General features: G+C 47.0%; 1 protein-coding gene across 2 annotated transcripts in view; it reads right to left on the reverse strand.

Moving 5' to 3' along the window:
* The window catches only part of naf1 (nuclear assembly factor 1 homolog (S. cerevisiae)), a 177,960-nt gene extending 167,274 nt beyond the window's left edge, over window positions 1–10,686 (reverse strand). Inside the window, exons 1-2 of one of the 2 annotated variants that reach the window (XM_055646057.1) lie at window positions 10,629–10,686; window positions 6,458–7,081 (exon numbers count right to left, since the gene is read on the reverse strand). In XM_055646057.1, coding sequence (XP_055502032.1) covers window positions 6,458–7,062 — 605 coding nt within the window. In that variant the 5' untranslated portion in view covers window positions 7,063–7,081; window positions 10,629–10,686. Of the gene's footprint in view, window positions 1–6,457; window positions 7,082–9,029; window positions 9,154–10,628 lie in introns of those variants that run through there. The other variant, XM_055646050.1, reaches the window with a different exon arrangement.
* Window positions 10,687–25,892: the final 15,206 nt, after the last annotated feature.

Below are 25,892 nucleotides of genomic sequence, written 5' to 3' on the forward strand. Positions count from 1 at the left end.
CCAGACACTTTTCGTAATTCAGAATTTTTCGGCTTTCGGAATGGAAGATTTTTAGCGTAGATTTTAACGGCTGGCGCAGTGGTAGAGTGCTCGGCTCATATCCGCAAGGTCGCGAGTTTGCGCCTCGATCCTGGCAGTTACTTGATCGCGAGTTTGAGTCTACAATGTAGTTTTTTCTTGCAGAATAGGAGAGAATAGGGAATCCGTGCTTGCAGTGGGCCTGGGGGTCGGTGTCCCGATGAGGGGGCGCAGCTCGGGCTGTGGGCGAACTGCCACTTGTCGCTGTAGTGGCGCATCGGGGAGCGGCTTCTGGTGGTCCTGACGTCTCTCAGCTCCTGTCCAGGGGGGTGGCCGGAGACGTCAGGACCAACAGGAACCCGCTCCCCGATGCGCCGCTACAGCGACAAATGGCAGTTCGCCCACAGCCCGAGCTGCGCCCCCTCATCGGGACATCGACCCGCAGGCCCACCGCAAGCACGGAGATCCCAGAGACTCACAGCCAGCAGCAACTCTAGCCCAGCTCCCGCTCCAACTCCAGAGGAACCCGGATTGCGGATGAGGTGGCGCAGCTCGGGCTGTGGGCGAACTGCCACTTGTCGCTGTAGCGGCCCATCGGGGAGCGGGTTCCTGTTGGTCCTGACGTCTCCGGCCGTCCCCCTGGACAGGAGCTGAGAGACGTCAGGACCACCAGAAGCCGCTCCCCGATGGGCCGCTACAGCGACAAGTGGCAGTTCGCCCACAGCCCGAGCTGCGCCCCCTCATCCGCAACCCGGGTTCCTCTGGAGTTGGAACGGGGCTGGGCTAAAGTTGCTGCTGGCTGTGAGTCTATGGGATCTCCGTGCTTGCAGTCGGTGTCCCGTTGGTCCTGACGTCTCCGGTCACCCCCCTGGACTGGAGCTGAGACTGGGAACTGTACCGCCCTTGCCCCCTCCCTCTGCAACTACAAACAACCCCACAGTTCCCAGTCTCAGCTCCTGTACAGGGGGGTGGCCGGAGACGTCACAGCCCGAGCTGCGCCGCTCATCCGCAACCCCAAGACCAAGACGCACCTTGCACAACATCAGCTTCGGTCCCTACGGGGAGCGTGTTCCTCTGGAATTGGAACGGGACTGGGCTGCTGCTGGCTGTGGGTCTCTGGGATCTCCGTGCTTGCAGTGGGCCTGGGGGCCGGTGTCCCGTTGGTCCTGACGTCTCCGGTGACTGGCACTGGCTCCGACGTGAAGACAGTGCAAAGCCCCCGCGCCGGTGCAATGGGCGGGGAGCTGGAGAGGGGAGGGAAGGGGTCACACACATGGCCGGGAAGCAGAGGGGTGTAGGTGGGGTGAAACTGAAGGGAGCGACAATTTGCTGCTGCCTGCCCGCTGAGTTTAAAAGTTCTCATGCAAGACTCACGATACACTGTGTATCGTGAGTCTACCGTGGGAACTTTTTAACTCAGCGGGCAGGCAGCAGCAGATTGTCAATTATTAACCCTCCCGCACAATATACCCTCACCTTCTCTTTTACGAATGGGGATTTAGTTCCCCTTTCTTCGAAGACCGACCGGAGGTTCCGCTGTCACCTCTGCAGGCCACCCTCGGTGAACGTTTTCAAGGACCTTTCTTCAAGGACTGAAAAAATGTCGCTATTCGGAGGTTTTCGTTATTTGGATCGTCGGATAAAAGGTTGTGCACCTGTATAGTGCAATACTGTGTAACACCAAGCACCTTTCAACAATATAGACAACGTTTGCAACTAAAGTATCCAATTTCTAATGCAAAGCTTTTTAAAATATTCTAATTTATATATGATTCTAAAACGCAAACAAATTTGTCAATTAAAATTAAGCTTCAAATCTGAATTCTGCACCAAAAGAAGCTGTTCCCACAGACTGATTGCACAGAACATGGAAGAGCTTATTTGTGCCTTGGGCTGTCAAAAATCAATATTTAATTATTGCATCTGACAATAAGCAACTGACGCACACAGCTGACACTTTATAAAACTGACTCTGCATTCACAAAGGGAAATCTTAATTTCAAACACAACGCTATGACTGTAGAACTCTTAAGGGCCTGTCCCACTTGGCGATTTTTTCGGCGACTGCCTGCATCATTGACTGACGTAGCAGGTCACTGAAAAAAGTCACGACGTGATGCGGCGTAACGCAGCGTGATGATGGCGTATTGACGCATGGTGTTTCCTCAAGTGTCGCAACATTTTGTTTTGTCGCCGCTGGATTGTGAAATGTTCAAAATCTTTTGGCGACTCTGATATGATGCCGGCAGTCGCTGAAATAAAATGCCAAGTGGGGCAGACCCTTTAGTGAGGCCTTTAATGATAGTTGAAGACAAATGTATCGGTAATTTTGTCACGAGTTAACAGCAAAGAGTTGTCACTCTTACTGCTTTACCAAGACCTTCTTAGTCTTAGATAGACACAAAATGCTGGAGTAACTCAGCGGGACAGACAGCATCTCTGGGGAGCAGGAATCGGTGATATTTCGGGTCGAGATCCTTCTTCAGACTGAGAGTCGGGGGGGGAAAGGGAAACAAGAGATACGGGTGGGGATGTAGAGAGATATAGAACAAATGAATGAAACAAATGATATAAAGTAATGATGATAAAGGATACAGGCCATTGTTAGTTGTTTGTTAGGTGAGAACGAGAAGTTGGTGCGACTTGGATGGGGTGGGATGGAGAGAGAGGGAATGCAGGGGTTACTTGAAGTTAGCGCAATCAATATTCATACCACTGAATATTGATGAATAAGATATGCTTCTCGTTCTCACTTAGCAAACAGTGACCTGTTCCCTTTATCATTGCATATCTTTCATTCATTTGTTCTATATCTCTCTACATATCCCCGTCTGTTTCATTTCCTTTTCCCCTGACTCGCAGTCTGAAGAAGGGTCACGACCCAAAACGTCACCATCCCTTCTCTCCAGAGATGCTGCCTGTCCTGCAGAGTTACTCCAGCATTTTGTGTCTATCTTCGGTTTAAATTAGCATCTGCAGTTCATTTCTACACCTTGTCACCTTGGCCAAGCAGGGTTGTACACGTATCAAATTGATTCCGATTTAAACCTGATCAATGCAGACGATGGATATGTAAAATTGTTTCTATCAGAAAACATAAAAGCAGTTGGTCGGGGTTGTCTGATGCGAGAGGCTGTTAGCCAAAGTAATAACTGACCTCACTACATGCGAGTGTGAATCAGGTCAAGTTGCAGACCCATTCTACTAAATTTTAGCCTTAAAATATATATTTTTGCAAAGATTCTTGTATTACGTTGGCAGAACCAGCCAGTCGGTTTGGATAAAGAAGTTCAAACTACTACGCACCAAGCAATCCGCATGTTCGGTTGTTAGTTATTAGATGCAATAATTAACAATAGATTTTTGACCGACCAAAGGCACAAATACTCTTTTTTTTACACCCCAGACAATTGATCTATGAGAGTAGCTGATTATGACAACGTAGGTCTTTAGCCAGATCCCAGCTATTGGAATTCAACTGTGGAATCAAGAGCATTTAGGAATCAGGACAAGTTGGAGCCAAGTAACCCAACAAGTGTAAAGAAGTCCTAATATGAACCAATTTAATTGCAGGTATACGTGCTCAGTGCTTGTTGGTCAATCTTGTTCCAAACCATCAAAATAGATACCATAGCTTTGACCATCTATTGTATGCCTGAGAGAAGGCCTGGATAGTGTGGATGTGGAGAGGCTTTCACTCGTGAGAGTCTCAGACCAGAGGCCATAGCCTCAGAAAAAAAAGATGTACCTTTTGAAAGAAGAGGAGGTGGCATTTCTTTCATAATGGTGAACCTATGGAATTAATTGCCATAGACGACTGTGGAGGCCAAGTTAATGGATAATTTTAAGGCGGAGATTGGCAGATTCTTGATTGGTTCGGGTGTCAGGGGTTATGGAGAGAAGGCATCTTCATCTTCTTCTTCTTGCATATGGCGTGCACAACCTAATGTTGTAGGACAACTTGTTCTATTTGATCTTATTTGATTGTGCACGCCAGGTTAATTGTATTTGTTGAAACAGGGCGGACCACGTGAAGGTTCCAATCTCCCACACCAAGAGAGAAGGCAGGAGAATGGGGTTTAAAGGGAAAGTTAGATCAGCAATGATTGAATGGCGGAGTAGATTTGACGGGCCGAATGGCCCAATTATGCTCTTATAGCTTACGAACCTCTGAACAATCCATGTGGCATTGTTTAACAATTTCCAAAGCCACACTCATTGTGATATATACAACAGGAAAAACAGATCAGCCAGCATAAACCAGATGCACAGAAACAGAGCTGATACTGGAATTTTTCCCAGTAAGCAGCTGAGCCATGCAAAATGAGAAAAGAACTGAGCTTCAACCTACAAACAATTAGTTAACCTTGTTTGTGCCCACTCTCGAGATATCACTGCAACCTTGTATTCCAAAAAGTAGAAACGTTTCTGTTTTTGATTACTCCATATTGAGTCTTCCTACAGAAGTGTGAAGCGAATCAAACCCTATGTTAATACTCTATCAAAAATACCTTCCTATCAGTTCTATGGTATGCATGCAGCTTACTTCCACTTGGGCAGCAATGCCCAAAGAAGGAGCTAATGAAATTCAGGAGGTGGAGAAAGTGCAACAGAGACTTTACTCAGAGGGAATAAAACTGAAGAGCATTTTGCTTTTATTCCAATCTTTGCAACGAGTCATAAACAAAGTACAGCACTTTGGCCCACCACAACCATCCCAAGCATTTTGCCCACCTACACTAATCTCTTGCCTACATTGGGACCATATCTTTCTAATGCCTTGCCTAAATAAGTGGCTGTCAATATGTCATAGGGTCATACAGCAAAGAAACAAGCCCTTCAGCCCAACACGTCCTTATCAACCAAGATGCCTCATCTAAGCTAGTTTGGCCTCGGTAAATTCCCCTTAATATGTAGGAAGTGGACATGAAGGTGAGATGACATAGAACTAATGTGAAATGGGTGATCAATGGTCGGCAAGGACTTGGTGGACCGAAGAACCTGTTTCCATGCTGTAGCTCAAAACTAAACTAAATATTAGGGAATAGGAGGAGGAATTAAATGTAAGGCCAGAGGGAGGAATGTGGGTGGAAGGGGACGAAAAGGAGGTAGGATTAAAGGGAAATCGGGGATGAATATGAGCGGGGTGGAAGCTGAGCCTACAGCAAGAGGAAAGGAACTGGGTAAGGAGGTGGTGGGAGAAATGTGTGTGTGTGTGTGTGTGTGTGTGGGGGAGGGGGAGGGGGGGGCATGTCTAAGCTACCCAATGCGTGTTCCTCCAATTTGCGAGGGACAAAAACCCAGGTCAAAACACCCATCTCTATACCTCCTCCCTCACCTCTATCTAGGGACCTCATAGTCCTTTCTCACCTGCTGTGACGTGAACCCTGGATGGAAGTGAAAGATATGTCGGGACAATTGTCACATCTCCTGCAGTTGCAGGGGAATTTTAATAATCCTTGACATCCCTATTTTTCTTTTTCTGAACCCATTATCGGTTAATTAGATCCTCCAATGGATCTACCAGCCAAGTTCAAAGCTACTTAAGGAGAGAAAAAAATGATTTTATATAAAATATCTTTTACCATCATCTCTTGCTACTATATGTTAAGGTTATTAAAATCTCCCACAACTATTATTTTACATCTATGAATCAATTACAAGAGACCACTTTAATTACAGCATGAATTATGCAATAGAGTTTCAGACATGACAGGCAAAATTGCAGAAATATAATGAATCTGCAAGCAAATATGTTTCTGGAGAGAAACAACTTTAACTACATGACACTTCATACCCTTTTTTAAAAAGCATTTTACGCCCCCTTCAGAGAGAGGCCAAATGCAAATTGGAGGAACAGCACCTCATATTTTACTTGGGCAGAGGTATGAACATTGATTTCTGTACTTTCAATTGTAACTAACTTAACCCTTGCTTTCCCTCTCTCCCTGTACCCTTCCCCCACCCTAGTTCTACTAGTTTCACTGTCCTCCTGGTTAATTTTACTGTGTGTATGCCTCGTTGTCACCTTCCCCCTCATCCAACAATGAACCATCATACACTTCCTTGAGCATCGTCCGCTTTGATCTGTTCTTTTCACACCTTACATGCTCTTTGTATCGCTCCATATCGATCTCCCCTGACTCTCAGTCTGAAGAAGGGTCGAGGCCCGAAACAGCACCCATTCCTTCTATCCTGGGATGCTGCCTGACCCACTGAGTTACTCCAGCAATTCGGTGTAAACCAGCATCTGCAGTTCCTTCTACACATTATTTGGAGAAACGGATACTCAAATAATAATGACAGGTCACAATTTATCGTTGGTTATCGATTATTATAGATGCCCTGTAAGATTCTTCACTATAAACAAACTTAATATTCTATTGCTATACCAACTTTATCCTTCGTCGTATAGTCATTACTGTCAATAAATGCTCACCTTTCTGATGAAGTGTCTTCAGATGAAGAGCTATCATCTTCGCTGTCTTGTACCTCAGCTGCAGCATCAACCTGGGGTAAATCACTGCAACGGTCTGATTGTTGGCCTGGTTCATCTTCTGGGTTTTGGCTCATGTTCTGCAATCTTCCAAAAGATAAAATCTCTAGCTGAGCAGATACCGATAACTCCATCTCTTGATTATCCGTGAACGTGGGAGAACTGACTAATGCATCACCCTTCTCAGTAGCCCTGAATTCGGATGTATTCCTGGCATCCAAATTACTTCCAGCATCAAGTGCCTTTGCGATAACACAGGGCATTGCTTTGCCGTTAACTTCATTTCCATCGCCTTGTGGAGAATGAGTACACAGCTCTTGCTGAATTTGAGAATCTGTTTGCTTTACCACACCAACGTCAGACTCAGCCAGAAGAGATTCCCCTTCAAAGGCCTGATGACAAAATTCTCCTTCAGATGGTTTAGACTGTTCAACAGCTAGATCAGTACTGTCTTCCGTTGGCAAACTCCTTTGCCAAATTATTCCTTCGTCATTTTCATCTGTCTTTTCGTGTAGTTGAATATCATTATTTTCGCTGTGGTCAGCCATTTTTTTTTCAGAGTCAAACCTTAAAGGCAAAGAGAAAAGTTTTAAAAATACAATCAGCACTTTTGATGTATGCTGTGCCATATATATTATACATCCCGCAGCACTACATAGGATTATATTGCATCTAGATTTGATAGCAATCAACAAAAATAAATATTAGTAGCTATCCAACATCAGGAAGGTCTAGACCGTCCTCAAGTAACCTGGCCCCGTTAGCATTAGTGGATACGTAACTCACAACACGCAAGTAAGAACACGGTGGGCCAAAGGATCTTTATCGGAGATGTTTGGCTCTATGACAAAAATGCAGGAGCTAAACGGAACAAATGGCTGGATTAATTCAGTAGGACAGTATCTGTAGAGTGAAAATAATGGTATCCCTTTACACTCCCAGTTTTGAAGCGGGGCCTCAACCCAAAACTTGAATATCCTCCTCCTCATTCAAACCAGGCAGGAGTTACACATGCCTCCAGATACAGAAACAGTTCTTCCCCATTGTTATCAGACTACTGAATGGTCCTCCCTTAAGCTACAGTATAGACTCGATCTTCCAACCTATATCATTGCAGATATTGCACTTTTTAACTCTAATTGTAATGGTATAATGTTGTAACACTATATTCTGTGTTCTGGGATGTTTCTCTTTGCACCACCTGTACTAACTGTGTATTGGCTGATTGTATTCATGTACAGGATGATTTACTGGACAACGTGCACTCAAATTTTGTTTATTTGATGGGAGCCAGAGCATCGTGCGCTGTAAACCCAGTGCCTGGCCCTCGTTCACAGCAACGGCTTCGCCACGTACAGCTAGCTGCCGGGTCCATGCGGAAGAAGCAGAAAGCTCAGCCGGGGGAAAAGCTCAAGCATCCGGGTGCGCAGGGTGACCGGCAGCCGGTCCCTGTTGTGTCCGTGTCTCCTTGGCCCCATGCGTCTCTCTCCCTCTCCTCCTCTCTCCTCTCCCTCCCTCCTCTCCCTCCTCTCCTCCCCCTCTCCCCTCCTTCCCCCCCTCCCTCTCCTCTCCCCTCCCCTCTCTCCCCTCCTCTCCTCTCCTCCCCTCTCCCTCCTCTCTCTCTCCCTCTCCCCCTCTCTCTCCTCTCTCTCTCCCTCTCTCTCCTCCCTCCTCTCTCCCTCTCTCTCTCTCCCTCTCTCCCTCTCTCTCTCTCCCTCTCCTCTCTCCCTCTCTCTCTCTCTCTCTCTCTCTCTCTCTCTCCCCCTCTCTCTCTCCTCCTCCCTCTCTCCCCTCCTCTCTCCCCCTCTCCCTCTCCCTCTCTCTCTCTCCTCCCTCTCCCCTCTCTCTCTCTCTCTCTCTCCCCCTCTCTCTCTCTCTCTCTCTCCCTCTCCCCTCTCTCCTCTCTCTCTCTCTCTCCTCCTCCCCTCTCTCCCCCCTCTCTCCCTCCCTCCCTCTCCCCTCTCTCTCCTCTCTCTCTCCCCTCTCTCTCCTCTCTCTCTCTCTCCCTCTCTCTCTCCCCTCTCTCTCTCCCCCTCTCTCTCCCCTCTCTCCTCTCTCTCTCTCTCTCTCTCTCCCTCTCCTCTCCTCCCCTCTCATCTCTCCCCCCTCTCTCTCCTCTCTCTCTCTCTCCCCTCTCTCTCTCCCTCCTCTCCCCTCTCTCTCCCCTCGCTCCCTCTCCTCTCCTCTCTCTCTCTCTATCTATCTATCTATCTATCTATCTATCTATCTATCTATCTATCTATCTGTCTATCTATCCCCATCTCTCTATCTCTCTCCTCTCTCTCCCTCTCTCTCTCTCTCCCCTCTCCCTCTCCCTCTCCCCCTCCCCTCCCCTCCCCCTCTCTCTCTTCCCTCTCTCCTCTCTCCTCTCTCTCTCCCCTCTCTCTCCCCCCTCTCCCCCCTCTCCTCCCCTCTCTCCCCTCCTCCTCTCCCCTCTCCTCTCTCCCCTCTCCTCTCTCCCTCTCCCCTCTCTCTCTCACCCCACGTGTGATCCGTGCCCGTTCTCTCCACTCACCGGCGTTCATGCATCGGCCACGCGTGGTCGCAGGTCGTGACGTCGGCGTCCCTCCGCGTCACAAAAAAGCGCCCGCTCACCGGCCAATAGGAGGCTGTTGCCGTCAGTGACATCACAGACACGCGTCACTGGACGACACAATCACACGTCAGTGACGTCACAATCACACGTCAGTGACGTCACAATCAATGCACTTTTGCTCTTTGTATATACAAACACTTTTATTCAGAAAATAAAAACCAACAGAGTATCAATACGATCAAAGGATCAAAGGATCAAAGGCTATACTGAGTTTACAGACAAACAATTGAGTATAGAAGTTGGGATGTAATGTTAAAATTGTACAAGGCATTGGTGAGGCCAAATCTGGAGTATGGTGTACAATTTTGGTCGCCTAATTATAGGAAGGATGTCAACAAAATAGAGAGAGTACAGAGGAGATTTACTAGAATGTTGCCTGGGTTTCAGCAACTAAGTTACAGAGAAAGGTTGAACAAGTTAGGGCTTTATTCTTTGGAGCGCAGAAGGTTAAGGGGGGACTTGATAGAGGTCTTTAAAATGATGAGAGGGATAGACAGAGTTGACGTGGAAAAGCTTTTCCCACTGAGAGTAGGGAAGATTCAAACAAGGGGACATGACTTGAGAATTAAGGGACTGAAGTTTAGGGGTAACATGAGGGGGAACTTCTTTACTCAGAGAGTGGTAGCGGTGTGGAATGAGCTTCCAGTGAAGGTGGTGGAGGCAGGTTCGTTTTTATCATTTAAAAATAAATTGGAAGGGAATGGAGGGTTATGGTCTGAGCGCAGGTATATGGGACTAGGGGAGATTATGTGTTCAGCACGGACTAGAAGGGTCGAAATGGCCTGTTTCCGTGCTGTAATTGTTTTATGGTTATATGGTTAATCATCAAATTAATATATCGCCAACTTTAATAACAATACACTTGACTTTCCACGGCGACCAGCGTTCACAGAAGGCCTGCAAAGTCCCCGCGTGTTCCCTCTCCAGGGACATGCGGGCACGGACGTAGGCCCGGAAAAGGGGCAGGCAGTCAACCCTGGAGCAGCTGTCGACCACCCGCTGCCTGGACCATCTTGGCCAGGCCCAGGACCAGACCGACAGGGAGATCCCCCTCTCCCTCCTGACCCTCCCCCTCTGTACCGGGTGCCCAAATATCAGCAACATGGGACTAAAATGTAGCCAATACTTAAACAGGGGCTGCAACCTCTCACACTGTATGTACATATGGAACATGGTCTCTTCCTCCCCGCAGAAGTGACAGGCGGCTGGTGAATCCGTCAACCGGTTCATGTTGCGCGGGGTCGGCTCTCGGGAAGGAACCCGGGCTGCAGGTCGTATGAACAATTCCGATGGAGCTGGGGTAATCTTAGCCGGAATCGCTCCACACACATGACACTCCTCGATCCCTACCTTGACAGGATGAGGACCGGCCACCCTCGCAACCACAACATCCCCCTCCCCCTGAGGAGCAGCACCCTGGCTGAAGGTGACCAAATAAAAGTAGACCACAATAAAAGCCAGGCAACTCCCACCTAGCGTGTCGACTGATGCCCGCTGCCGGGAACACACTAAACGCACCTTAGACATACTAAAAACAAAAAAAAGTTGAAAGGACGAACAGCTGCTGGCAAGGCTGCCGGCTCATGGCATCACCCTGTAGTCATCCTCTGGAGAAGGCAGAGGAATGGCTCTACACAGATGGCATACAGCTGGCCGGACGTGGGACATCCCTGACGTACATGTCCCTGGACATCACAATCACCGCACTGACATCACAATCAGTGGGCATTATAATCACTGTGCTGGGCATTACAATTACCGCATTGGTCTTTACTAACTTGTCCGACATTGCAATCCCCGCGCAGGACATTACAAACATTGCACTGTTCTGGGCATTGCGATCACAGCTCTACCACAGAACTGCGCCTCGAGGCTCTTGCCTTACATAAGAGACCCGCCGACAACACCAAATACGAGGGATTGAGGGCTGTCCTATAACACACCTTCAGGCTCAGCCGCTGAGACAGGGCGGCGAAGATCCTTCACATGGATGGAATCAGCGATCCCCAGCACCTCGCGGAGAGAGCCGATGAGCTATGGAACACCAGACGACGAGACGTTTGCTCCTTCACCCGCCCCGCTGCCATGGCCAGGATGCAGCCTAGGAGAAATCGCCCAGCCCGAATATGTTGCATTCCCTGTTCGTTTTAGGGAAATGCCTCGGCTGATCGGCCACAAAGGCGAACGTGATCGGCCTGAACGAATGCCTCTCCGTCCGTGATCGCCACTCCGGCCACCGTTTCCTGGTCAATTCCGGTGCCATAGCCAGCATCCTGCCACCAACCGCCCACATTTATCCACATTAAACTGCAAACTTAATATGTTGCATTCCCTGTTCGTCGGTAAAGTAGGACCCGTCCTCTTGGGCCGTTAACGGGAGCGACATTCGCACTTACGGTGCGCGGACCCTGGACTTAAATTTCGACCCCCACCCATATAGGTGGAAGTTTACCGTTGCTGACGTCACCCAGCCGATATTGGGGGCGATTTCTTGCGCGTGTACTCCCTGTTACTAGATGTGCGGGGCAGGCGAATGGTCGCGTTGTTGGACCTGTGCCCTGCCTAAGCCGTGTAATCCGTTCATGCCCCAACAGCAACTCCACAAGGTAACTGAGATCCAGCAATCTTTCACAGCCCTTATTACTGAATTCCCAGGGTTGCTCACGTCCCGGTTCGACGGGGCCGCACCCCGTCTTGGCACGGTCCACCACATTCCCACTGAGGACTCACCAGTTCACGCACGTGCGCGGTGCCTCCCGTCTGATAAACTGTGCATCACACAAGACGAGTTCCATCTTAAGGAAGACATGGCGATTGTCCGGCAGTCAGATAGCCCTTGGGCTTCCCCGTTGCATATGGTGCCCAAAGCATCCGGGGGATGGAGACCGTGCGGTGATTACAGGCGTCTATACGCGGTAACCACAGCAGATCGGTACCCAGTCCCAAACATCCAGGATTTCTTGGCTCATTTGGAGGGCGCTACCTTCTTCTCGAAGGTCGACCTGGTCCGGGGGTATAATCAGAGCCCGGTCCATTCGGATGACGCCCCTAAGACGGCCACCATCACCCTTTTCGGCCATTTTGAATGGCTAACAAATCCCTTTTAGCCTGAAGAACGCTGCTCAAGCGTTCCATTGGTTAATGGATCAGGTCGGGCGGGGTTTGCCATTCATATTCATCTACCTCGATGATATTCTGGTGGAAAGCAGCTCGCAGGTTGAACACATTAGGCACCTCCGCCTGCTCTTCGAATAGCTGCACAAGCACGGATTGGCGAAGTGCCAGTTCGGGTTGCGTTCCATCTCCTTTTTAGGTCACAGGATAGCTTGCCAAGACGCACAACCGCTCCCTGAGAAGGTCGATGCATTCCGTCGCTTCCCAAGGCCACTATCCGTCAAGTGCCTGCAGGAATTCATTGGCATGGTCAATTTCTACCAACGATTTGTCCCGTCAGCGGCCGCCATTATGCGACCGCTGTTTCAATGCGTGGAAGGCAAGCCCAAGGACCTGGTTTGGTCCCATGAGGCTAACATAGCTTTAGAGGGGGTTAAGACCATGCTGCCCAATGCCACCATGCTGGTACACCCGAGGGCATCCGCCCCCACGGCTCTCACCATGGATGCGTCATGGTTGGTGCTGTCCTCGAGCAGCGGATAGATAACCGCTGGCAGCCACTGGCATTTTACAGCAGGCAGCTATGGGCCCCGGAGATTAAGTACAGCGCTTTCGATCGGGAGCTCCTCGCGCTTTACCTAGCGATCAGGCATTTCCGCTACTTCCTCAAGGGCTGCGTGTTCGCTGCATTCATGGACCACAAGCCGCTCATGTTCGCATTGAATAAAGTAACCGACACCTGGTCTGCCAGGCAACAAACGGCACCTCGCCTACATATCAGATATCACTACCGACCGTGGGGCCCAGTTCACTTCCTCCCTGTGGTGTGGTATAGCGCAGCTGTATGGCGCAAAGCTGCACCAGACCACCGCGTATCATCCGGAGGCGAATGGTTTAGTCGAGCGGTTTCACAGACACCTTAAGTCGGCGTTGAAGGCCCGGCTCACCGGCCCCGATTGGGTTGACCAGTTGCCCTGGGTTCTCCTAGCATCAGAACTACGCCTAAGGAAGACCTCGACGCCTCCTCAGCCAAGCAGGTTTACGGCTCGGTTTTACGAGTACCAGGGGATTTTATACCCGCCACCCGCAATCAGGAGGTCCCGGCTGACCTTCGCGAGCACCAACCACGACCTTCGCGAGCGGGCGTGCGCGTTGGTCCCGGTCTCTACTTCCAGACATGGGTCTACTATGTTACAGGATTGTGCTTATGTTTTCCTTCGTAGGGTCACTCACCGCTCGCCGTTACAGCGGGTGTACGAAGGACCGTACAGGGTGTTAGAGACTGGTACCTCGACGTTCACATTGGACATGGGTGGCAGGGAGGAGTTCATCTCTGTCAGCCGCCTTAAGCGAGCCTGCATGGACGAGGATAGCCCGGTGACTGTGGCTACCCCATGGCGTAGAGGGCCTATTACTCCCGGTTTTGTTTCACCGGTCCCCGTTGTTACGCCTGTCCCTCTTTCGGTTTTTCGCACCCCTCCGGTTCTGTTCTGCCGGCCCCGAATGTTACGCTCGCCCCGCAACCTCGGACTACGCGTTCCAGTCGAACCGTCCGGTTACCCGTGCGTTTCCTTACCGCGGATTCTGAGGGTGGGGGGGGGCCATATAGGTGCATGCAGGTATCGAACCCGCCGTTCGAAAGCCGCGGTCACGTGACTCGGGAGGGCCTATTGTTTTTGGCGGTTTCGCTTTCACGCAGCAATTCAGCGTTGACCACCGTGGTGGCCAATCGCATGTGGGTGGACCTGTTTGACCTTAAAACGTAATAAAATCTGTTTAAATAAACTGGTCGTCGTCTCTGCACCGCTAAAATATATTAATGATTTACATGATGAATTAAAAGTAACACTAGCAAATTTGGGTGGCAGTGTAAACTGCGGAGAGGATGCTAGGAGGTTGCAGAGTGACTTGGACAGGTTGAGTGAGTGGGCAGATGCATGGCAGATGCAGTATAATGTAGATAAATGTGAGTTTATCCACTTTGGCGGCAAGAACAAGGACGGAGATTATTATCTCAATAGTGTCAGATTAGGAAAGAGGGAAGTGCAATGAGACCTGGGTGTCCTTGTGCACCAGTCACTGAAAGTAAACATGCAGGTACAGCAGGCAGTGAAGAAAGCTAATGGCATGTTGGCCTTCATAACGAGAGGATTTGAGTATAGGAGTAAAGAGGTCCTTCTGCAGTTGTACAGGGCCCTGGTGAGACCACATCTGGAGTATCGTGTCAAGTTTTGGTCTCCTAATTTGAGGACGGCATCCTTGCTATTGAGGGAGTGCAGCGTTGGTTCACGAGGTTAATCCCTGGGATGGCGGGACTGTCAGAAAGATTGGAAAGGCTGAAATTCACTGAAATTTAGAAGGATGAGAGGAGATCTTACAGAAACTTAAAATTATAAAAGGACTTGACAAGCTGGATGCAGGAAAAATGTTCCCAATGTTGGGGGAGTCCAGAACCAGAGGCCATAGTCTAAGAATAAAGGGGAGGACATTTAAAATTGAGATGAGAAAAAACTTTTTCACCCAGCGAGTTGTGAATTTGTGGAATCTCTGCCACAGAGGGCAGTGGAGGACGAATCACTGGATGAATTTAAAAGTGAGTTAGATAGAGCTCTTGAGTCTAGCAGAATCAAGGGATATGGGGAGAAGGGTTACTGATTGCGGATGATCAGCCATGATCACAATAAATGGTGGTACAGGCTCAAAGGGCCAAATGGCCTTCTCTTGCATCTATTTTCTATGTTTCTATCATGAGTCAACTGGTATTTTTGTAATCCATTTGGCTGAATCATGAATCTCCCCAACAAATTAGGTAGTCAAACATGAAAAGGAATACATTGGATAATGGAAAACATTTCGTTTGTAATGTGCAATTAATCTGTGCCTGTTGATGTGTACACAAGTTACTGTCTGTTCTTGATCACGCTTTCAGCAATCAGGCAACACAGACTATGCTGTTTATTGCCTTAACACATTACAACCCAATCCTACAAGTAGCCAGCACTGGGACAAGCTGGTCTGCACTTTCAATTAAGTTTTGATTTGGAGATACAGCGTGGAAACGGACTCTTCGGCTGCTCACCGTCCACTCCGACCAACAAACACTAGTTCTATGCTACACACTAGGATGATTTATAGAAGCCAATTAACCTACAAACCTGCACGTCTTTGAAGTGGGGGAGCAACCGGAACATCCCTCAAAAACCCACGCAGTCACAGGGAGAATGTACAAACCCCATACAGACACCAAGGGGTACTCACGATCCAACCTGGGTCTCTGACACTGTAAGGCAGCAATTCTACCGCTGCACCATTGTGCTACCCTAACATATCTAAAGGTTGGATGTTTTTCAGTAAGCACAATAGAAGCTGCAGAGGTTGCTGGTAAGGATTCGGGTAAATTACAATAAAGATTGAGTACTGTCTGGCCAAAGATGTGCATGTAACTGATGGGATTAGCCGAGCCCCCCCCCCAAAAAAAGCTGATTTACTCTGCTTGAGACTATCAGCATCCCGAAAAAAGTCCACTCTCTCCGGTCCCACGAGCATGCAACTCCATGCGGCAAGCGCAACCTAAAGGGCCGGTCCCACCAGCATGCACCTGCATGCGGCAAGCGCGACCTAACGCAGTCGTTTGAGCCGTACGGCCTCACGGGGCCGGTCCCACTTCGATCGCCGGAGCCGTATGGAGTTGTGTGGAGCTGGTCCCGACATCGCGCAGGGCTCTGAAAAACTGACCGTGTTCAAAAATTCTGCGCGGCAACGGCTTGCCGGCCCGCAACCGACTCGACGCCGTACATCACGTGTGAACTTCCCGCAGACTTCGCTCGTACTTCATGTCACTCACCCGACCTCCACGCGGCCCCGCTTCTGGTTAGGTCGCGCTTGCCGCATGCAGGCGCATGCTGGTAGGACAGACCCTTTAGGTCGCGCTTGTCGCATGGAGTCGCATGCTCGTGGGACAGGCCCTTTAGCCTATTGAAGGAATTTAAGGAGCTTACGAGACAAGATGAGTTGCTGCATTTGCACAACCTCAATCAAACATTGGCAGCAAAAGCCTCCAGACCACTTCTTGCACTACCGACTTTCCAATTGTGTTTTACACAAATGTTTTGCTTTTTGAACAGACTTTTTCTGCCCATTATATTGTAGAATCTATGTATAATTTATGGGTGTGGGTGTTGTCTATGTACCTGTGGTGCAGCTGCGAGCAAGATTTACATTGCCCCCGTGCCTTGATGCACTTGTGCATGTGATAATAAACTCAACTTGAGTCATTGGAACTTCAGAGGCAAAAGGGTAATTGTTCCACAAGCCACAAAGAGATGTCAAGATCAAACTTCTTCACTCCTCACCTCCGGAAATGAATTCTTACCCCTGCACAGTGAGAGAAACAACCTGCGGGCGAGGGGGATAAACAGGGAGATCAGGGAATGTGTACGTGTTTGACTGACGTCACTTTCCTCCAGGCAGGTGAAAGACAAGGCAACTGTGGATGGAAGGAGATAGCAGGTGACATGATTACAACATTCTGGGAGCGACTTAGAAAACTCCTTCATCAAAAGTCAATGAGGTCCTCAAAGGGCAATTTCAATGAAATGGCATCCCTGAGGTGTAAACCAGAGATAATGGCTGCAGTTCCCAGCAAATCAATTCAAACTATTTTGCATGAAATACTGGCAACTTGATCATTGGCCAATATCATCTTAATTTCCACCTTAATTTTCACCGAACACTGCAAAGTGGACCAGAAAGGCCACACACCAGAGTGCCCAAATAAGTTGCTTTAGAGATTGTTGAGGCATTAGTGGTGATCTTTCAAGAATCACAAGGGTCAGGAGCTGTCCCTGAGGAATGGAAATGTTCAAATGTTACTCCGCTGTTCATGAAGGGAGCAAAGCAAAAGAGGGGAATCTATAGGCCGTTTAGTTCAGACCTGCAAAATTCATTGATTCTGTAAGCTGCCTGATCTGCTGAAGAATTTGGCATTTACTGTTTGCATTTGAGGCAGAACTGCAGGTTGTTTCTTTAGTTTTGCTTAGTTTAGAGATACAGTGCAGAAGCAGGCCCTTCGGCCCACCAAGTCTATGCCGACCAGCAATTCCCACACATTAACTTATCTCCACACACTAGGGACAATTTTACTCCTGTGATCTCAATATCTCTGAGTTGGTGAAAAAACAGTCAGTAATTGCGTTTTAACAACAATTGTTTATTTATTAAATCATTGAAAACATTAGCGACGCAGTGGTGCTCGTTTCGATGGGCATTGCTTACAATGCTATGTACAGTACCACAACGATCGCAACTTCTACTGAAGTGTGGACGGCCGTTGGCTGGCTAGGAGCTCATCCGCCCTTTGACAGGTCTTGTTTCTGGTCCTGCTGGGGATCCACAGCCCCCTCCTCACCTGGCAAACCAGGTGGGGGAGACGGTTTAGTCGCCGGCGATCCGACCATGGAGCAAGTAGCACAGGATTACATGGTATCCGTGGCGGGGGGAACTCCCCCCGATCTGACCTGACCTGACATTAACAACAAAGATACAGCATTTATTCCTGTGGCTTTCTGCACAGAAAGATACAGAATTTACAATGTTCCACATTAAACATCTTTTGCGACAGAGAGCAGTTTATAACACAACTATCCTTAAAAACGCACAGTCTAAAAAGAGCATTGGTTGTTAACAACCAATATTACACAGGTTGTGAGTTAGTGTAAACCTGCAACAGCAAGAATCAAAAATGTTTTTTTGGGGGTAAATTTGTGTGCTGGTGCTCCCTGCCAAGGCAGAAGGAGATGAGTTATGTAATTATGTTTATGGTAAAAAAAATGCTGGAGTAACTCAGTGGGTCAGACAGCATCTCTGGAGGGTAGGAATAGGTGATCGGTTCGGGTCAAGACCTTTCTTCAGTCTGCAGGTGGAATTGTCATTTATCCGTATGTAATATTGGCTCAGCTTTCTGCACTCACCTTTGTGCAACCTGGATTGCTATTTGCAAAAAAGTGCACTGTTGTGTTATTAACTGAACTAAACTAAATAATTTTACTGTTTCAATTTGCTTTGGGAAACTGTCTTCTTTGAAATCTAAGTTCTCCCTTCATGTTATTAAATGTTAATTTCTCTCCTCCTTTACGTCAATTGCTCTGTGGCATCAATCTGGAGGTCCTCTTCACTAATACAAGTGAGAAATAATGAAAGAAACCCCTCCATTAAATACTGCAAGCCATTTTAAAATATGTGGCTTAGAATTCTTGGATATCAGACAATGGAAAAGCCACAGGCATATGAGCCAGATTACTGTATTCAAACTTTGTAATTTGTACATTGCAGAGCAGATGGCTCCGTTTGTTTGCACATGATGATGGCAGTTCTTACTATTGAACTAGTTTACATTTACCAGCAGGCTAGCATGAGTCACATAGCTGAGACGGAGGGGTAGGCCATATGTTAAAGCGAGCAGGAGAGGAAGCTAAATCAGCTTGACTCTGCTGTTACATTCTTCCCACTAGTCAAAAGGTTGTGACTGCAAGTCACACCGAGAGAGGAGCACACAAAAAATAAAAATAGAAATAGCTGGAAATGCTCAGCAGGCCATCAGATTGTGTGAAATGGCAACTTGCTTCTCTCGCCACAGATGCAACCTGACCTACTAAACATTTCCAGCATTTTCTGGTTTAACTTTAGATTTTAAGCATCTTAGTTTAGTTTAGAGATACAGAGCGGAAACAAGCCCTTCGGCTCAACGAGTCCGCACCGACCAGCGATCCACACACACATTAACATGATCCTACACACACTAGGGACAAATTTATACATACACCAAGCCTAATTATACATCTAAAAACCTGTACATCGCTGGAATGTGGGAGGAAACCGAAGATCTCAAAGAAAACCCATGTGGTCACGGGGAGAACGTACAAACTCCATACAGATAACACCTGTAGTCGGGGTTGAACCCAGGTCTCCGGCACTGCAAGTGCCATAAGGCAGCAACTCTACCGCTGTGCCACCATGCCTGCAGTTTTTTGCTGTTCAGCTTGAGCAACCATCTTGGCTTCTGTATTGGAGATGCTGTCTTCATATAGAATCTCAAGCCGAACTTTGTCTACCTGTTCGCAATGGCTGGAATAAAATATACAGCCATGGCACAACATGTAAAAGAATAACAATTTTCACTTCTTTAACTCTCATCACCGAAAGCGGATATTCTGATTAACTCAGTGATCTCTGCATTGATTGTAATTTAGGTGATGTAGAGTGATTTGGAAATTTAAGACGCTATTTGAATGCAAATGACTTCACTAATTTTAATAATTAGATAATATGTGGTAAATCTAGTATTAAAAATTGAAAGAGTTTGTCGCAATTAATTTATTTTAATTTTAAACTAATGACTGTAGCTCTTTGATTTTTATTTGTGGAGTACTTTTCAACTAGTTATAACAGTTGACAGGACGGTGTCTGCAACCATGTTTATGGCCCTACCAAGCTCCATTGACTACCAACCCCCCCCCCCCAGGTAAACCTTAATAATAGTAAACCTCAATAATAAAATTCAATAACAAATAGCAACATTCTGCGGTGTTTCTGTTGTCATTTATTTGTTTTTTTTAACACCAGTATAATTGTTCTTAACCTGAGAATTGCAAGACCTATTGAACCACAGAAGCTACACCAGTGGTGGACAAAGAAAAATTAAATTAAATTCACCATCATTCACAGGGCAACACAGTGGCGCAGTGGTAGAGTTGCTGCCATGCAGCACCAAATACACCAATTCGATCCTGGTTGCCTATTCAGTTTAGGATCCATTTTAAAATTATTTTATTTGCTTTTAAATCCCTGAATGGTCTTGCCCCGCCCTACCTATCTGAGCTTCTACACCCTTATACACCCGCCCGCTCTCTCAGGTCAGATAATCAGCTGCTCCTGAGTGGGCCTAAAACTAAGCTGAAGCTCAGAGGGGACCGTGCCTTTGCTGTGTTGGCACCCAATTTATGGAACGATCTGCCTCTCCACATTAAACAGGCCTCTTCTCTGTCTGTTTTTAAATCACTTCTTAAAACCCATCTCTTCTCCGTGGCCTTTGATACCCAGTAAGATGTCGACTTTATTTATTTACTTGATTTAATTTCTTGTTTTTTGATTGCTTTTATTCCGTGGCTATTATTTTTACTCATGTTTTATGTCTTTTAATTTATTGTTGTATTTCATATGTAATGTTTGCGCCTCATGTGAGCTGTTATGGTGTCTGTTTATGATGTCTTGTTTATTCTTCTGTACACCACTTTGGTCAACATTGGCTGTTTGAAAGTGCTTAACAAATAAAGTTGGATTGGATTGGATCCTGACTACAAGTGCTGTCTGTATGGAGTTTGTACATTCTCCCTGTGGATTTTCTCCAGGTGTTCCCGTTTTCTCCCACACTCCAAAGATGTACAGGTTTGTAGGTTACTTGGCTTTGGTAAGATTTGAATTGTCCCTTGTGTGTAGGATAGTGCTAGTGTATGGGGAGCATTGGTCGGCGTGGACTCGTTGAGCTGAAAGGCCTGGTTCCACTTCGTATCTCCAAAGTCCAAAGTCTAAAAGGTGGGGGATCAGCACCACCAGATCTTAATTTTAATTAAATTTCATTTTATACTGAAGCAAACTCCAATCAAGATGTCAACAGTAATTGGACTTTGATTAAAAAAAATATCAGTAAATAACACTTTGGGCATGAGGAAAAGGAATAAACTCACCAATCAGTGAACATTCACTTATCAGCTATGTTGATGACAAAGGACAGCGTTGATGAGGAAAATGTGGTTGAAGTATACGTGAACTTTCAAAAGGCATTTACAGTATAATGTACCAAAGTAAAGCATTGCCAGCAACATTGAAGCTTGTGGGAGCTGTGATTAGCTGGGAAGGAAACAGCCTAGGAACGGAATATTCAGTGCAGGGGTGAACAATTCTTCAGGAATCTTTCATAGGTTAAGGTTGGGACCACTGCCACTTTGGATAAGTATTAATATATAGGAGATGAGTGCACAGGCCATGACTTCAAACATTTACCGCAATGGCTGCAGAATTTATGAAGATGTAGGCACATTGATAAAGTGCCAAATATTTGCAAAATGAAACTTAACTGAATGGAGTATGATTTGATTCATTCAGAGTGTAAGGTCTCAGGAGAAGCAAAATACATTAAATGTCACCATTTCAAAAAAGGGCAGGAACTGAGGGCAGAATCTGCAGAAACCAACGATGTAAGTAGCGAGCTGCTAACGCATTTACATGCATTAGCGCTACTATGAACTCCCGAAGATTACGGCTGTAAGGGAATCCCAGATCGGAGGTGAATCCCCAACCTTGCGGAGGCACGCAGGTACAGCAAGTACTGTACCTGTAAACACCGGGGAGGCCTTCATGGAGTCTGCAATCGAGGGTGTTGGGCAGGATCTCCCAGCAACAACGGAGCTGGAGGTGCCAAATGTAAGGGAATCCCCGACCTCAGGGCAGTGCCGGATTTAGATGAAGAGAGGCCCTAAGCTGTTCCACTTGTGAGGCCCCCAATGACCGGACAGCCATGGCGGCCAAATCTCCCACAATTCAAAGCGAGGGAGAAAGTGCCCAGCGCCGACCAGTTGCCGTTGCAGTGCGCATGCGCAGGGCGGCCGATGATGTGCTGACCGTGGTTGTGCGCATGTGCAAGGCGGCCTGCCGTGCCGGCGGATGAGGAGCGAGCAGAGCCCGGCGGCCCGGACACGGATAGCGGGGGGAGATGGAGAGAGAGATAGAGAGGGGGGCCGCCCAGAGTTGAACGGCAGGTGTTCTGCCTTGGCCAGAGGCCCCCCTAGACCTCGAGGCCCATCAATGTTTTCGGGGGGCCCCCTAGAAAGTGGGGGCCCTAAGCTATAGCTTGTTTAGCTTATACGTAAATCCGGCACTGCCTCAGGGGAATCCCCGACCTCAAGGAGACTCACAAGTACTGTACCTTTAAACACCAAGAAGGCTTCATGGAGTACGGAGACGTGGTCGTCGGGCAGGACCGCAAGTAAGACTGATGCATAGGGGACTCGCAGAGGAACAACTCCAGGACTGCTTGGAGTCTGTAGACTGGGCAATATTCAGGGACTCGGCAATGAACCTGAATGAATACGCCACAGTTGTTACAGACTTCATAAGGAAATGTGTGGAGGACTGCGTTCCAACAAAAACCTTCCGAGTGTTTCCTAACCAGAATCCTTGGATGAACCATGAGATCCGCATTCTTCTGAAGGCAAGATCCCGGGCATTCAGGTCTGGCGATGCAGAAGTCTACAAGAAGTCCAGATAGAACCTTTGTAGGGCCATTAAAAAGGACTCCTGCTCTAGCTTAAATACCATCACCTGCTACAAGGCAAAATCAGGAGGCGGCTCAAATCACAGTGAAGCATCACTCCCTGATGAGCTCAATGCATGCTACGCATGGTTCGATAGGCAGAACACTGATGTACCTTCCGAGACCCTATTTGCCCTGACTGTGTTACAGTCATAGTCATGGAGGCCGACGTCAAAAGATCCTTCGGGGGGGGTGAAGCCTCGGAAAGCACCTGGAACTGATGGTATACCCGGTCAAGTTCTCATGACCTGTGCAGACCAACTGGCGGAAGTTTTTGCAGACATTTTCAACCTCTCACTTCTGAGGTATGAAGTCCCCACCTGCTTTAAGAGGGCATCAATAATACCGGTGCCCAAGAAGAGTAAGGTGACGTGCCTCAATGACTATCGACCAGTGGCACTAACGTCTGTGGTGATGAAGTGCTTTGAGAGGTTGGTTATGGTGCACATCAACTCCTACCTCGACAAGAACCTCGACCAACTACAGTTCGCATACCGTCACAACAGGTCAACGGTAGATGCAATTTCACTGGCTCTCCACTCCACACTGGACCACTTGGACAATAAAAACACCTACGTCAGGCTGTTGTTTATAGACTACAGCTCGGCATTTAATACCATCATCCCTTCTAAGCCGGTTACCAAACTCATGGAACTGGGCCTCTGCGCATCCCTCTGCAATTGGATCCTTGACTTCCTCATCCACAGACCATAGTTTGTTCGAATTGGAGGAACCACTTCATCCTCAGTAACAATTAGTATGGGAGCATCTCAAGGCTGCGTGCTCAGCCCCCTGCTTTACTCATTCTATACCCATGACTGCGTAGCTGGCCATAGTGCGAACTCCATCATCAAGTTCGCCGATGACACCACTGTGGTTGGACGGATCGCAGATGGGGACGAGTCAGAGTATAGAAGTGAGATTGACCAACTGACCAAATGGTGCCAGCACAACAACCTGGCTCTCAACATCAGTAAGACCAAGGAACTGATTGTGGACTTTAGTAGGGGAAAGATAAGGACCCACAATCCTGTTTATGTCAATGAGACGATGGTGGAGAGAGTCAATAACTTCAAATTCCTGGGCGTGCATATATCAGAAGATCTTTCCTGGACCCAGCACACCAATGCAATTGTACACTCTACTTCCTGAGAAGGTTATGGAGATTTGGCATGTTGAAGAGGATTCTCCAAAACTTCTACAGGTGCACGGTAGAGAGCACTCTGACTGGTTGAATCGTGGCCTGGTTCGGCAACTTGAACGTCCAGGAGCGAAAAAAAACTACAAAATGTTGTGACCACTGCCCAGTCCATCACCGGCTTTGACCTCCCCACCGTTGAAGGGATCTATCGTAGTCGCTGCCTCAAAAAGGCAGCCAAAATCATCAAGGACCCACAACATCCTGGCCACACACCTATCTCACTATTGCCATCAGGAAGAAGGTACAGGAGCCTGAATACTGTAATGTCCAGGTTCAGGAACAGCTTCTTCCCCACAGCCATCAGGACGACACAACGAATAAGCTATAAGCTCTGAACTGCAAAATACTATATTATTATTTGTTATTTGCATTATACTTGATATTTATTGAACTTTTTCTTTTTTTTCCCATTATCTCCAATGTTTACTTTTTCACATATTCTGTTGTGCTGCAGCGAGTAAGAAATTCATTATCCCGTCCGGGACATATGACAATAAAACACTCTTGACTCTTCACACTTGAACTCAAGAGTCCTGAAGAGATAATTATAAAATCTTCAAAGTCGTCAGATATTTTGAGACTCTTAAATATAAATATGTGTCTTTGGTTTAATAAATGGTAAATCACCTATTGGGGTGAATGTTGGGTGTTACAATTTTAAAATTACATTGAGGCCAAAGAGACTGTGTGACAATGGCACAGCTGGAAGAGATGCTGCCTCACAGTGCCCGAGACCTAGGTTCAATCCTGACCATGAGTGCTGTCTGCATGGAGTTTGCACATTTTCCCTGCGAGAGTATTGGTTTCCTCCGGTTTTCCTGCCACATCCCAAAGACATGTGGGTTTGTAGGTTAATTGGCCATTGTAAATTGTCCTTATGGTGTAGGGTGTGGGATAACATGGAACTTGCATAAATGGGACATAGATGGTCAGCATGGACTCGCTAGGCCGAAGAGTCTGTTTCCATGGTAGACAAAAGTGCTGGAGAAACTCAACGGGTGCAGCAGCATCTATGGAGCGAAGGACATAGGCAACGTTTCAGGCCGAAATCCTTCTTCACACTGATGGCAACATTTCGGGCCAAAACCCTTCTTCAGACTGGGTCTGTTTCCATGCTGTATCTGTAAATTAAACTCTATCGAGATTTATTACAATGGGACAGGAGGGTGAAGGACTACTTAAGAAGCAGAGATAAGAGTAATTAGGGTTGTCCTCAGTAAAACAGAAAATGTTAAGGGGTGATCTATTAATAATCCAAAATAAAATGTGTTTAGAGTAAATCAGGAGAAATTGTTGATATTGCAGGAAAGTTAATATCCAAAGAATGCAAATAAAATAAAAATTACAAAAGAACAGAAATAACTTGAGGCAAAAATTGTTTAAAACGCCAGTTATAATCAGAAACATTCTGGCTCAATGCGTAGCGGAAACAGATTCAATTGTAACTTACAGAGAATTGAATAAATATTTGAAGAGGAAAATGCCATAGCTACAGGGGAAGAACAGGGCCTGTAGGATTAATTAAATACTCTTTCCAAAAGCTGTCAGAAATGCGATAAACAGAATGGCCTCCTTCAAAATAACATTGATTGATGTAGTGAGCACTTAATTGAGCAAATGCAAGATGCGTTGGAAGCCAAGGAACAAATTCCACGAAATTCAGTCAATGGTGCAGACGAATGCATTCTGGAAGACAAGCAAACACTTTGTTAATTTCAAAGATTATGATTTTACAGACATAAAGCTATAAGCAGAGCACTTGCATGGAGTTCCTCACATTGTTTTTGTGGTGCCATTTACATTCAGGAAATTGCAGCATAAGTGTAAGAAAAGATTCTTCCTTTAGAGTTGTGAAGATTTTCAACCAACGTATTCTACCTGCAATTGCATGCTGGACATGGTTTTCAAGCCGGAATAATTATTTCTTACATTAACCATAAATTCTCAAAATATGTATCTTTACTACTTTACTTTATTAATTTATTGAACATGTTAAAAAATACAAACGCAAATAAACTTGTAAGCAATAAAAAAAAAGAAAATAAAACACAAAGGAAAACAAACAAATAAGTAACTCAAATAATACAAATAATATCGTTCA

The sequence above is a fragment of the Leucoraja erinacea genome, chromosome 1 (genome assembly GCF_028641065.1).
Source record: "Leucoraja erinacea ecotype New England chromosome 1, Leri_hhj_1, whole genome shotgun sequence".
Classification (NCBI taxonomy): Eukaryota; Metazoa; Chordata; class Chondrichthyes; order Rajiformes; family Rajidae; genus Leucoraja; species Leucoraja erinaceus.